Genomic DNA, 15,096 nt, shown 5'->3' with positions numbered 1-15,096 from the left:
GCGATGTAAATCCATCTTCGATCACAGCACCGACGGACCAAGAAAAAAACGGAGAAACTCCACCTCGATGGGAGGTGTCCCACAACTGTTGGCCTTTTGCAATGACAGCCGTTATATAGCTGAGTGAAGGGCCACCCGGTGACGTAAACGGGTGACCCCGCCCCTTCTGACGTCATGTGACGGAGCGTAACATCAGAGGGGGGAGGGGTCACCTGTTTACATCACCGGTTGGCCCCGCCCTCAGTTATATAACAGCTGTCATTGCAAAAAGCCAGCAGTCGCGGGACACCTCCATCGAGGCCGAGTTTTTAAATTTTTTTTCACAGGTCGTTGGCGCTGTCATCGATGATGGATCGACATCGTGGGAAACTTTATTTTTTAAAAAGTGTCCCGCGATGTCCATCCATGTTCGATGACAGTGCAGACGACCCGAGAAAAAAAAAAAAAAACAGAAAAACTCTGCCTCGATGGGAGGTATCCAGTGACTGCTGGCTTTTTTGCAATGACAGCCGTTATTTAGCTGAGGGTGGGGCCACTGGTGATGTAAACGGGTGACCTCCCCCTCTGGCATTATGTGACGTCACATGAAGTAAAAAGGGGGCGGAGTTATCTGTTTATGTCACCAGGTGGCCCCGCCCTCAGCTATATAACAGCTGTCATTGCAAAAAGCCATCAGTCACGGGACACCTCCCATCAAGGTGGAGTTTTTTCATTTTTCTTTTTTTTTTTTTTCTGGGGTCGTCTGCGCTGTCATCGAAGATGGATGGACACCGTGGGAAACTTTATTTTTAAAAAAAGTGTCCCGCAATGTCTATCCATCTTCGATGACAACGCAGATGACCCGAGAAAAAAATAAGAAAAAAACAGAAAAACTCCGCCTCAATGGGAGGTGTCCAGCGACTGCTGGCTTTTTGCAATGACAGCTGTTATTTAGTTGGGGGTGGGGCCACCGGTGACATAAATGTGGTTGTTATGGATGCTGGTGGGTGCAGGCACTGCTAAGTTCTTAACAAACAGCAATGTCACTGGCCTTATTCACTTTCATGGCATGCAATGTAAGCAAAGGTGCAGGAAAATGGTGCAGGGTTTCCCCCATAATTCATACCAGGCCCTTTAGGTGTGAGGTGAATTTTAAGGGGGTCCTATGCAAAGAAAAAACATGGCATGAAATCCCACTAAAAGTCTTTTTGCTATAGGTGCATTAACAAATTGGCAGGGAAAAAGGCCTCTGGACTGATGGAGTTCCTGGCACCTATGCAGGCTGAGATGTTGGCCACGATTTAAGTCCTTCGGTACAACCATGACCCTTGTTCAGAGTCTGGGACAGGCAAACTTAGTACCTACATAAAGGAGGGCCTTCCTTGCAAGCAAACCTTATCTTTAAGGTGGGGGAGTAAGTTTTTTCCCTCCTGCCTCTCAGGGACTTCCCTTGGCTCAGGCTATGGAGGATGAAGATCAGGACAGGAGGGGGAAGACGTGGATAGATCAGTTCCTTCTTCTCTCATCTTGGGACAAGAAGAGAGAATCCTTAGACTAGAGAATAGAGCTTCCCCCCATAGTTAAGTAATCTCTGCTATGGTGGTTGGCACCAAGCAAACTGCAGGAGGGCAGGCCCTGGATGCAGTGGGATCTGTTAAAGGTGACCACAGACACAAGTACCTGGGGGTGGGGAGCCCATCTAGGAAAATGGAAAGCACGGGGTGCCTGGGACGAGACTCTTAAGTCAAGCTTCCTCCAATCTCAGAAAGCAGTAGGCAATGCACTGAAGACCTTTGAAGACATTTTCACAGGCAAGGAGGTCCAGATCAAATCCAACAACGCTACTACGGTGGTGTTTCTGAACCACCAAATGAGGACCAGGCCCAGGCAACTCCTGGACCTAACCAAGGAGATCTTAGGATGGGCCGAGGGAAAGTTAGTCTCCATCTCCGCAGTCCTCATAAAGGGGGACAAATAACTAGGAAGCAGATTTCCTCAGTCGTCAACCCATCAGACAAGGGGTGAGAGCTGAACCAGAAGGTGTTTCAGACCCTGGTACATTGGCTTGGCAAACCAGAGATAGACTTATTTGTTAAAGTTTTTCTCTGTCATGGGAAAAGGAGTTCAGAGGTATAGACGCCTTAGCTTAGGCCTAGCATTCGAACTGGCTTATGCTTTCCCACCACTGACCTCTCTGGAGATTTCAGTGTCTTCCGGATCTCCTATTCCAGAGCCAAGTTCAACATCCCAAGCCAGAGTTCTTTCAACTGACAACCTGGCTCTTGAGAGCAGAATCCTTAGAACGGCTGCTCCAATAGGGTAATAGACACGCTTCTCTTGAGCAGGAAGCCAGTTACGAGGAAGATTTATGCAAAAATCTGGAAAACCTTTTCTGCATGGTGTAAGGGGAAACAGTTGAATTTTACATCATTCCTGGTAGTTCTGGAGTTTCTCCAGGAGGGGGTAGAGAAGTGTGTGGCGGTTAGCAAAGGAACCTTTGGTTAAATGTTTTTTTGGTGGCTAGGGAAAAAGTTACCCCAGGCACAAGGGACAGATTCCCGTTGTGGTATTTAACTAGAGTGCTAGAGGCATTAACCAGTTGCCAACCGGGCTATAGCTGAATGACGGCTACAGCACGGTCAGATAACTCTGGGAGGCCGTCATATGATGTCCTCCCAGAATCACGCTCCCAAGCGCCCACGGGACTGTCCATGACCATCGGGTCTGGAGGGCCAATGACAGCAGCCCTTTACCAGGTGAATGCTCCATCAACAGACCAAAGCATGTCTGGTTTAGCTCCTCCCCTCTCCTCGCACCGATCGGTATAGTGCGCAAGAAGAGGAAGGAACCGTGTGCAGCCATGCTCCATCCATGCTCCATCCATGCCCATCCATGCCCATCCATGCTTCATCCATGCCCAGCCATGCTTCATCCATGCCCAGCCATGCTTCATCCATGCCCAGCCATGCTTCATCCATGCCCAGCCATGCTCCATCCATGCTCCATCCATGCTCCATCCATGCTCCATCCATGCTCCAGCCATGCTCCAGCCATGCTCCAGCCATGCTCCAGCCATGCTCCAGCCATGCTCCAGCCATGCTCCAGCCATGCTCCATCCATGCTCCAGCCATGCTCCAGCCATGCCCAGCTACGCTCATCCATCCCCAGCTACACTCATACATGCCTATCCATGCCTCATTCCTGGCTCATTCATGCTCATCAATGCTCATATGTGCCACATCAGTGCTCATCCTTGCAACATCCATGCCACATCAGTGCTTATCTGTGCCACATTCATGCCACATCAGTTCTCATCCGTGCCACTACAATGCCCATCAGTGCCACTACAATGCCCATCAGTGTCTCACAAAAGTGTAATAGGTAGTCAAATTAGATGTGTAATTTATGCTCTTAGAACACCTGATGTTGCTCCCTGCATGTTGGGCCTCTGTATGTGGCCAGGCTGTGTAAAAGTCTCACACATGTAGTAGTATTGCCATGCTCAGGAGGAGTAGCAGATTGTATTTTGGGGTGTAATTTTTGCTATGTACATGCCTTGTGTTAGAAATGTATCTTATAAATGGACAACTTTATGTAAAAAAAAAAAAAAAAAAAAGTTTTCATTTTCTTTCCACATTTTCCAAAAGCTTGTGGAAAAAAAATTACATGTTCAAAAGACTCATTATGCCTCATAGATTATACATTGGGGTGTTTGCTTTACAAAATGGGGTCTTTTTTTGGCGTTTCCATTGTCCTGGTGCTCCAGGGCCTTCAAAAGTGTAAAGTACACACGGTCGGATTTTCCGTCGGGAAATGTTGGATGTGAGCTTGTTGTCGGAAAGTCTGACTGTGTGTATGCTCCATCGAACATTTGCTGTCGGAATTTCCACACGCAAATGTTTGAGAGCAGGTTCTCCAATTTTCCGATAACAAAACTTGTTGTCGGAAAGTCCGATCATGTGTACACAAGTCCGTCGCACAAAAGTTCATTCATGCTCTGAATCAAGCAGAAGGAGCCGCACTGGCTATTGAACTTCCTTTTTCTCGGCTCGTCGTACGTGTTGTACGTCACCGTGCTCTCACGTTCGGAATTTTGGGCCAACATTTGTGTGACCGTGTGTATGCAAGACAAGTTCGAGCCAACATCCTTCGGAAAAAAATCCACGGTTTTGTTGTCGGAAAATCCGATTGTGTGTACGGGGAATTAGAGGTAGTCAAGAAATTAAATGTGTAATTTATGTCCCTAGGACACCTGATGGTGCTCCCTGCATGTTGGGCCTCTGTTTGTGGCCAGGCTGTATAAAAGTCTCACACATGTGATATCGCCATACTCGGGAGGAGTAGTATAACGTATTTTGGGGTGTAATTGGAAGTATGCATATGCTGTGCGTGAGAAATAACTTGTTGTTATGACAATTTTGCAAATTGTGGGAAAAAATGGCAGCTTCAAAAAAACTCACCATGCCTCTTACTATGTCTTCTTTTGTTACCATCTACTTTTGTACCCATTTGTTAGCCATTATCATGGCCAGGAGACCTACAAAGCTTATCATCAAAGAACCCTTTTTGTTGCTATTACCAGACAGAGTCACTTTGAGGTCAAACCTGTTATATTTACCTAAAGTGGCCTCTCCCTTTCATAGATCGCAAGAAATAACTTTGCCGTCTATCTGCGACAATCCCAAAAATGAGAAAGAAAATAAATGTCACTATCTACAGTAGGTCTGGGGTCTCCAAACTTTTTAAGCAAAGAGCCAGTTTACTGTCCAGGTTTTAGGGTGGCCGGACTGTGGCTAGTTGGAGTACAAAATGCCGACATCAGTAGGCATAAACAATGCCCCATCATTGGTTATAATGGGAGGAAGAAGGCCCCATTGTTGATATCAATAAGAAGAATAGTGCCATTGATTGTGTCAGTAGGGAGGAATGCTGTCCCATCATTTTTGCTGGTTGATAGAATAGTGCCCCAAGGGCCAGATAAAGTCAAGCAAAAGGCCTAATTTGGCAGATGTGGTGTTTGGAGACCCCTGGTCTAGATGTTAGGAGGTGCCTCCTTGCATACCTACAAATAGTTAAAGATTTAAGGCAATCCAACCACTTGTTAATATTGCATTGTGAACCAAGGAAAGGACTCCTGGTGTCAAAGGCTTCTGTATCCAGATGGATCAGACAAGCCATTGCGTTAGCATATAAGAACTCAGGAACCCCTGCACCAGCCAACCTAAATCCACATTCAGCTAGAGCCCTGGTGGCGTTCTGGGCTGAAAAGTTTTGCCAGGGCAGCCACCTAGTCCAGTCAAAACACCTTCATGAGACTTTACGAGTAGAGGTGTTGTCCCAACAAGATCTAGCCTTCAGCAGAAAAGTTCTCCAGGCAGTGGCCCCACCCTAAGGTAGGCCTGTGTTACTTAGTTTTCCTCACAGGTGTGCCGTCCTGTCCTGGAAGATGATAGGAGAAAATACCCAGTTAGACTTACTGGTAACGGTGTTTCTGGGAATCTTCCAGGATGGCAGGCCTACTTCCCGCCCAGTGAGGTGGAAAGAAGCTCACTACAGTGTATTGCAGGATGGATTGGATTTAAATCAAGTCGATTTAAATCATAATTTTTAAAGAGCAACTATCATTTCTGTCCTGCAGCTGCTCCTCCTCTGACCACTGACTCACTGACAGTCATATTCACTTTAATGGGACGGCTGGTGATGCGGCAGTGACACAACAGGTGAGGGACGTGGCGGCAGCAGGTGAGTGGATGCCCGCTAACAGGCGCTGCCATGGTGGATCTGAAATGACAGGTGGTCCCTAAATGTAAGGACTTATTCTTGAAGCATTTAAATAAAGGAATTGTCAAAAACTGTCTCTTGTCATTTTTAACATTATTGACAGTTTTTTAGTGAAATGGTAGCGGTACTTTTGTACCCCCTTACCATTTCACACGGGGGGGGCGGGATCTGGGGGTCCCCCTGTTAAAGGGGGCTTCCAGATTCCGATAAGCCCCCCGCCCGCAGACCCCCACAACCACCGGCCAGGGTTGTGGGGATGAGGCCCTTGTCCTCATCAACATGGCTACCCCAAAGCACCCTCCCAATGTTGAGGGCATGTGGCCTGGTACGGTTCAGGAGGGGGGGGCGCTCTCTCGTCCCCCCTCTTTTCCTGCAGCCTGCCAGGTTGCGTGCTCGGATAAGGGTCTGGTATGGATTTTTGGGGGGACCCCACACCGTTTTTTTTTTTTTTTTTTTTTTGGCGTGGGGTTCCCCTTACGTCATTTTTTTAAAAAATTTTGGTTCGGGGTTCCTCTGTGGGGAATTCCCATGCCGTTTTTATCAATGAACTTCTATGTGTATTGTCGGACCGGCAATGCAATAGCCGCGAGTAGTTTTAAATGGCTTTTTTCCTTTTGAAATGTCATTTTGCTGTCAGACTGTGCTAAACACGGGAAACATGCGCCCCTTTACAAGCATACTATAGACACCCCCCAGCTACGAAATTTAAAGGGATATTACACTTTTATTGTTTGACTTTAAGCATTAGTAAAATCACTGCTCCTGAAAAAACGTCCGTTTTTAAAACTTTTTTTTGCATTGATCCATGTCCCCTGGGGCAGGACCCAGGTCCCCAAACACTTTTTATGACAATAACTTGCATATAAGCCTTTAAAATTAGCACTTTTGATTTCTCCCATAGACTTTTAAAGGGTGTTTTGTGGCATTCGAATTTGCCGCGAACACCCCAAATTGTTCGCTGTTCGGCGAACTTGCGAATAGCCAATGTTCGAGTCGAACATGTGTTCGACTCGAACTCGAAGCTCACCCCTATTCATTATATACATTCAGTGCTAGAGGTGCCAGAACTCTGTGTTCCCATAAAAAAAGCCCTGGTAACTGGTAAGTCTAATGGGGATTTTTTAGTCTAGGTACTGTCACCAGTGCAGCACAGTGTCATCATAAGACTGGTGCAGTGGTTACCAGGGATACTTATTGAATTACGCAATCCGTTGTGTCTGTGGCAGATCGTGTGTATGTGCACCGTGACGTACAGGTATGGCAGGGGGTCTGGGGGAGCTGCCCACCAGCAGTAAATGTACTGTTGGCAAATAGTTAAAAGGTGATTTTTTTTTTAATACATATGGAATAACAAGGACTGTATATTATGAGAACATTTAATTCATTCATCTGAACAGGTAACCCCCCCCCCCCCATAATAATATAAAAGCTTCCTGACAATATGTATATTCAGTTTTTAACAAGGCTGATCCAGATGCATATATTGCTCTATGAAGAGCTTGATCAATTTTCTTCTACTACTGGGATGGAAAAGGACCTGGGGGTCCTAGTAGATGATAGGCTCAGCAATGGCATGCAATGCCAAGCTGTTGCTAACAAAGCAAACAGAATATTGGCATGCATTAAAAAGGGATTAATTCCAGAGATAAAATGATAATTCTCCCACTCTACAAGACTCTGGTCCCGCCGCACCTAGAGTATGCTGTCCAGTCCTGGGCACCAGTCCTCAGGAAGGATGTACTGGAAATGGAGCGAGTACAAAGAAGGGCAACAAAGCTAATAAAGGGTCTGGAGGATATTAGTTATGAGGAAAGGCTGCGAGCACTGAACTTATTCTCTCTGGAGAAGAGACGCTTGAGAGGGGATATGATTTCAATATACAATTACTGTACTGGTGACCCCACAATAGGGATAAAACTTTTTCGTGGAAGGGAGTTTAACAAGACTCGTGGCCACTCATTAAAATTAGAAGAAAAGAGGTTTAACCTTAAACTACGTAGAGGGTTCTTTACTGTAAGAGCGGTAAGGATGTGGAATTCCCTTCCACAGGCAGTGGGGAGCATAGATAGTTTCAAGAAACTATTAGATAAGCACCTGAACGACCACAACATACAGGGATATACAATGTAATACTGACACACCCATAGTTTGGACTTGATGTGTCTTTTTTTGACCTCACCTACTATGTAACTGAGCGGAGGAAAAGAAAAAACTATTTACTGAGCAAGCTTTAGGGAAAGATCATGCTGTAATGGTGGAGAACATTTTTGAAAAATTACTTTTATTCACATTTTCAAAAACAATACAGAAAATGCAACCCCAACAACCATAATGGTGGAGAACATTAATGGGAATCATTTAAAGGTTATAAAGATGAATTCATTTGTCAGACAGATTTACTCTTACCTGTTAGTTTCTGTCCTCTCGGGGCTTAATTATCATCTACTGTAGCCCAAAAATCACCCAACTGTAGGAGGTACAAGATAGAGCCCACAACCTATAGAAACTGGAACCATTCCCCTGCAGTCCCCCCTAGCAGCAAAAATGCATATTTATCTTGTTTGAGAACTGCATTGAGAAGTACAGTGTTACTTGGATTGTATTCCAGGATTTGATTGTATTTTGAGCCATGATGTATGGTTTTCATTATGCCAGGACTGTGAACTGCTTTGCTTTTGCTGAAGAAAGCGATTTGTGTTTGCCTGTTTTGATAGACCAATAAAGACTATTCACTTTTATAAGCAGCTTGCTGGTGATCTTGGGGCCTCCATATGACACCTTACATCACCATCCAAAAATAATACAACCAATACTGTCCAGATAATTCTCTACTATCTGTCTACAGAGAAAACCGCATGGATCACATAACCACATCAATGAGGATGGAGGAGGACCGGAGTCACATGACTGAGAGGATACTAAACCTCACCCTGGAGATCATCTACCTGCTGACCGGAGAGGTGAGGAGGATTCTGGGAGGTCACATGACATCACTCTTATCTATATTAATAAAACACAGACCTGACCGGAGAGGTGAGGAGGATTCTGGGAGGTCACATGACATCACTCTTATCTCTATTTATAAAACACAGACCTGACCGGAGAGGTGAGGAGGATGATGGGAGGTCACATGACATCAATCTTATCTCTATTAATAAAACACAGACCTGACCGGAGAGGTGAGGAGGATGCTGGGAGGTCACATGACATCACTCATCTCTTTTCATACTCTGGCCGCAGAGTAGAGCTGCATGATTAATCGTCAAGAATAGTTGCGATTTTGACAAAAGTATTTCCCGATTCTTTCTTTGCAGAGAATTCTCTCTGCTCTGCTGAAGACACAGCCATCAAAAGAAAGGAAGAAAAAAAAACGGGCAGTCTGCCAAGTATCACAACATTCTTTAGCAGTGGAACTAAGTCTAAACATTGTAACAATTTGTCAAACGAATAGACTTCGGTGTGTAAATGAGAAAAGTTTAACCACTTAAACACTAAACCTTTTTCTGACATTTGTTGGTTTCAAGTTAAAATATTTTTTTTTTGCTAGAAAATTACTTAGAACCCCCAAACATTATATATATATATTTATTTTAGTAGAGACCCTAGAAAATAAAATGGTGGTTGTTGCAATATTTTATGTCACACTGTATTTGCGCAGCGGTTTGTCAAATGCAATTTTTTTGGAAAAAATTACTTTAATGAATTTAAAAAAAAGACTAACCAGTAAAGTTAGCTCAATTTTTTTGTATAATGTGAAAGATTTTACGCCGCGAGAATCGTGATCTTTATTCCAAGCAAAAACATTGTGATTCTCATTTTGGCCAGAATCGTGCATCTCTACCGGAGAGGTGAGGAGAATTCTGGGATTCTAACATGATATTCCATTTTTTTTCAAAGCTTTATTCAACTATTGTTTTATGATACACTTAGTCACATATACAAATCTAACATCACAAATTTTCGTTTGGCTTCATAAGCAGACAAACTCAATTTGAGCCTGTTTGTCATTCAATTTTATATTCGTGCATAGACCTTTGCATCTCCATGCCTTTAACCATTAAAATAAATAGCAGAGAATAAAAAAAAAGGAAACAGAAAGAAGAGGAAAAAAAGGAAAGAAGCAGAGAAAGGAAAGAGAGAAAAAAAAGAGAGGGGGGGGGGATCCCTTCCCTATGGGCTTCCTTCACAGGTCCCCATATTCATATTTGGTGAGAAACTAGATCACATGTACAATCTCAAGGTATCGGAGTTGTTGAAATCTTTCCAGGCCTCTTATTTAGCTATGAATTTTGGGTATTTCCTGTAAGCTCGCTGTCATTTCCTTCATACGCATAATATTATTTAGTTCGGACACCCATTCTTTAACCTTTTCACTGCCAGAGGCGTTTTTGCAATTTTTTTTTTGCACACATGTTTAAAAAATAATTTTAGCCCTGAAGATAATGTAAACCCCCCAAACATTATATATTTTCTGAAAGCAGACACCCTAGAAAATTAAATAGCGGTAGTTCCAATTTTTTTTAGCTCAGCCAATTTTCTAGCTTAGCCGGGAAGGAATGTTTTGCAATGCAGACACCATTGCCAAATAATCCTTCCTGGCTAAGCTAGCCAGGGACACAGAGAGACTGACCATAAAGTGACATTATAGATGTCGCTTTCCGGGTCACGGCAAGAAGGGGAGGAGAGCGGATGTGTGTCCGTTCTTCTCCTTCCTCCTCTCAGCCAGCGGCGCCCGCCATGTCGGTCCTGGGCCTGCAAGCGGAACGCGGAAAACGTGGCGGGGAGTGTTGGGGGGGGGGGCACACTCTATAGGATTTCCATCTCGAGAACTTAAGCATTTCTTTGGTCAGCTCACCAAACAAGGCCTAAGTTGAAAATAGCACATCCAATTGCCCGGGCGGTGTTGCTCCCTCGCTGTAAGCCCAGATAGTGGAAAAATCCATCTGCATTGTACGCTTGTTGCATTGGCGAGAGCAGCCTCATTTGCCAGATCAGAAAACTAGGGAAAGAGAGCCCTGGGGGGAAGCCCGGATTGCCCATTATCTGTGTCAGAGGGCCTGGAGATTCCCCATCTACCCACTGCCATAATCTAAATCTTCAAAAAAGCTTTGGTTAAGTATAGGAGTTACTGTCTTGGTAAACGATGTTGGTTTTACACGCATTGAAGGGAGGTCAAAGGTAACATGATATTCCTCTTACCTCTATTAATAAACTACAAACTTGACCAGAGAGGTGAGGAAGATTCTAAAATGGTTTTCCTATTGGTTCCTCAATACAGAGATTTCCTCTTCTGAAGTCAGGTGATCATATGACCATCACAGTGCCTCCATGTGACTCCCTAAAACCTGAGAGACACAACATGCAGAATATTCTAGAAGTCACCAAGAAGATGATGGAGCTGATGACAGGAGAGGTGAGCGGTGCTGGGAATTCTGGGACATTATCCAGTAACAAACAAGGGATGTGTCTGGATGGTGACTGTATCATTGTGTGTGTCAGGTTCCTATAAGGTGTCAGGATGTCACTGTCTATTTCTCCATGGAGGAGTGGGAGTATTTAGAAGGACACAAGGATCTCTACAAGGACGTCATGATGGACAATCAGCCGCCCCTCACATCACCGAGTAAGAGGAGACTTTATTGTAAAGGAGAGAGCAGTACGGAGGGTCCACCTAGATCCCCCATCATCTGATAAACACATAGAAACAATGTATTCAGTCAGTGTGTGTGTTTCCTACAGATGGATCCAGTAATGGGAACCCACCAGAGAGATGTCCCTGTCCTCTGTATTCCTGGGATTCCACACAGGAAGGTCACACCATCCCTGACCATCATCAGGTAGATAAGGAACAATTATTGGTAGTTCTTATTTATATACAGCATGTTTGTTACAATTAATGTTTTATTTTATATTCAGCCTGGAAACCTCAGGGATTATAATATTTTTGTTAAAGAGGAGGATGAGGAGTATAGTGCGATAGAGGAGCTTTCAGAAGCACTCAAGGATATAATGGAGCCACCTAATACTAAAAACCCTCCAGAGAGATGTCCCCATCCTCTGTATTCCCCGGATTACACACAAGAAGGTCACACCATCCCTCACCATCATCAGGTAGGTGGAGTTGAGGGTCTGGAACATAAAGTGATTGAACACTCTGACATGTGGAGATGATGTGTGGACTCTAAAAGATTATATTTTCTATGTGATCTCACATTATGAATACTTCTATTTCACAGATGTAATTTTCTGCCATTCTGTTGGTTTAGGGTGAAGATCCAATGAACATGAAAGTTGAGGGTGAAGTAGAAGAGACGTATATGAGAGATGATCAGCAATATACGGAGGAGGCTGGAATGACGAGGACATTCAAAGAGGAGGACACTCCTACAGAGATCATCATAGGTGAGCCATAATATATTCTGTTATCTCTGCTCTGTTACTGCACAGTGATTGGCCCAGATTTAGGTGGCAGATGAGTGATATCAGCCAATAATAGGTTGATACCCTGTTTCCACGAAAATAAGACCTAGCGTGATTGTCAGTGATGGCTGCAATATAAGCCCTACCCCCCCAAGTAAACCCTACCCTGTTTCCCCGAAAATAAGCCCTACCCTGAAAATAAGACTTACAAGGACTTTAACTAGGGCTTATTTGGGAGGTAGGGCTGATATTGCAGCCATCACCAACAATCACGCTAGGTCTTATTTTCAGGGAAACAGGGTAATAATCACTGATATCCACCCTACACATTAAGTTGTGTTCTTGTCCAGATAAACCCCCGTCTCTGTGCTGCGGACAAAATATGTGTACTCAAACATGATTTATGTAGCTTCTGGGGTTCATTTGGCATTGTTATGTTGTGTTTCACTTCTAGTTATGGTACCACAGATATAATAACACAGATTGTGCTTTTCTTAGTTGGACCCCTCTTTTTCCAGCACATGTATTGCTAAATGTTGACATGAAACTCTATTTACACTCTTCCTAAGATGAAGTAACAATAAGCACCCTCCAGTGCTGCCAATCAGCCTAGACCGAGGTCTCTTTGAACTTCTTGTTTATCAGAGATCACATGACCCAGTGCCTAGGCTTGTGGTTGCATTAAGAGCATGCACCTCCCATTCCCCATTGGTTCTTACTCTTCTGAGAAGGCTGTGTAAATGTAGAAGTGATCTGGGAGAAGGACCAAAGGCCCTTTTACTGAAGAGGTGAAATCACAGTTGGTTGGGACATTCACAGAGCGCATCTGGTCACTAAAATCTACATGATGCAGATGGTTGTTTTAAGTGAACAAACCTTCTTCTGTCCATTTATATTTTTCCAGGACACTACATGGAGAAACCCTCAAAGGATGGTATCCCTTTAGCTCCAGGTTGTGAAATGGAGGTTGAGGACATCACACGAGATGCAGGAAAAAAGACAATGAGCTCAGCTATGGATAGCGGACTTCACAATGGAGATAGACTGTCAAATCCCTCTGACTCTGAGCAACCTTCTACTGTGAGGGATGATACCGGAATTCAGGGGGAGGAGAAATGTTCCTGTCCTGAATGTGAAAAAAGTTTTAGCTCTGAATTAAGTCTTACTGTACATCAGAGATCTCACACGGGTGAGAAGCTTCATTCCTGTTTTGAGTGTGGGAAATGTTATATATCAAAATCAAAACTTGTTAGACATCAGAGATCTCATCCAGGGGAGAAGCCGTATTCCTGCCCTAAGTGCAATAAATGTTTTGCAGAGAAATCAACACTTGTCACACATCAGAGATCTCACAGGGGGGAGAAGTCACATTCCTGCAGTGAGTGCCGGAAATGTTTTTTATGGAAGTCAGACCTTGTTAGACATCAGAGATCTCATACAGGACAGAAGCCGTATTCATGCCCTGAGTGTGGGAAATGTTTTACACAGAAATCAACACTTGTTAGACATCACAGATCTCACACGGGTGAGAAGCCGCACTCTTGCCCTGAGTGTGGGAAAATTTTTTCAGAGGAATCAGACCTTGTTTCACATCAGAGATTGCACACTGGAGAGAAGCTATCCTGCCCTGAGTGTGGGAAATGTTTTACAGCAAAATCAAAACTTGTTAGACACCAGATATCTCACACGAGAGAGAAGCCATACTCCTGCCCTGAGTGCGGGAAAATGTTTTCACACAAAGTAAACCTTGTTATACATGAGAGACTGCACACGGGGGAGAAGCTAATTTTCTGTCCTGAATGTGGGAAATGTTTTACAAAGAAATCAAACCTTATTAGACATCAGAGATCTCACACGGGCCAGAAGCCACACTCTTGTCCTGAGTGCGGGAAGTTTTTTTCACAGGAATCAGACCTTGTTTCACATCAGAGATTGCACACTGGAGAGAAGCTATCCTGTCCTGAGTGTGGGAAATGTTTTACCGCGAAATCAAAACTTGTTAGACATCAGATATCTCACACGAGAGAGAAGCCATACTCCTGCTCTGAGTGTGAGAAAATGTTTTCACACAAAGTAAACCTTGTTATACATGAGAGACTGCACACGGGGGAGAAGCTAATTTTCTGTCCTGAATGTGAGAAATGTTTTACAAAGAAATCAGACCTTGTTAGACATCAGATATCGCACACAAGGGATAAAACTTATTCCTGCCTGAATTGCAGAAAACTTTTTTTGCAGAAATCGGACCTTGTTAAACATCAGAGAATGCACACAGGGAAGATGCCAAATTCCTGCTCTGAATGTGGGAAATGCTTTACACAAAAATCCAAACTTCTTAGACACCAGAGGTCTCACACGGGGGAGAAGCCATATCCCTGTCCTGAGTGTGGGAAATGTTTTTTACAGAAGTCAGACCTTGTAAGACATCAGAGATCTCACACAGGGGAGAAGCCATATTCCTGCCCTGATTGTGGGAAATGTTTTTCACAGACATCAAACCTTATTTCACATCGGAGATTGCACTGTATGCAGGAAATGCTTTGCAGAGAAATTAAAACTTGTCAGACATCAGAGATCTCACAAAGGGGAGAAGCCATATTCCTGACCTGAGTGTGGAAAATGTCCTTTGTAGACATCAGAGATCTCACACAGCATAGAGGCCTTATTCCTGTCCTGTGCATGGGAAGGTTTTATACAGAAATCGGACCTTGTTAGGCATCAGAGATTGCACATGGGAGAGAAGTCGTATTCCTGCCCCAAGTGTGGAAAATGTACAAGGAGATTAGACCTTGTTATACATCAAAGTTCTCTCAGAGGGGTGCAGGAATGAGCTTACTCTACCTGAGTTCAATTCAAGGCAGGTTCACTAAACTATATTATATTAAAAATGCATAATGCCTTTAACCACCTCAATAC

At 44.0% G+C, this 15,096-nt stretch overlaps 1 protein-coding gene and 1 pseudogene across 1 annotated transcript in view; one reads left to right on the top strand and one right to left on the bottom strand.

Annotated features, from left to right (window-relative positions):
* Positions 1 to 15,096, bottom strand: part of LOC141121596 (uncharacterized) — a 482,112-nt pseudogene that overhangs the window by 190,586 nt on the left and 276,430 nt on the right.
* Positions 1 to 15,096, top strand: part of LOC141121624 (uncharacterized) — a 52,886-nt gene that overhangs the window by 5,310 nt on the left and 32,480 nt on the right. Inside the window, exons 2-8 of the mRNA XM_073611274.1 lie at positions 8,606 to 8,720; positions 11,039 to 11,173; positions 11,260 to 11,383; positions 11,500 to 11,597; positions 11,677 to 11,871; positions 12,027 to 12,162; positions 13,085 to 14,778. Coding sequence (XP_073467375.1) covers positions 8,616 to 8,720; positions 11,039 to 11,173; positions 11,260 to 11,383; positions 11,500 to 11,597; positions 11,677 to 11,871; positions 12,027 to 12,162; positions 13,085 to 14,778 — 2,487 coding nt within the window. The 5' untranslated portion in view covers positions 8,606 to 8,615. The remainder of the gene's footprint in view (positions 1 to 8,605; positions 8,721 to 11,038; positions 11,174 to 11,259; positions 11,384 to 11,499; positions 11,598 to 11,676; positions 11,872 to 12,026; positions 12,163 to 13,084; positions 14,779 to 15,096) is intronic.

This window comes from Aquarana catesbeiana, unplaced genomic scaffold, assembly GCF_042186555.1.
Source record: "Aquarana catesbeiana isolate 2022-GZ unplaced genomic scaffold, ASM4218655v1 unanchor226, whole genome shotgun sequence".
In the NCBI taxonomy this organism is placed as follows: domain Eukaryota; kingdom Metazoa; phylum Chordata; class Amphibia; order Anura; family Ranidae; genus Aquarana; species Aquarana catesbeiana.
This window is presented reverse-complemented; position numbering and strand designations above follow the sequence as displayed.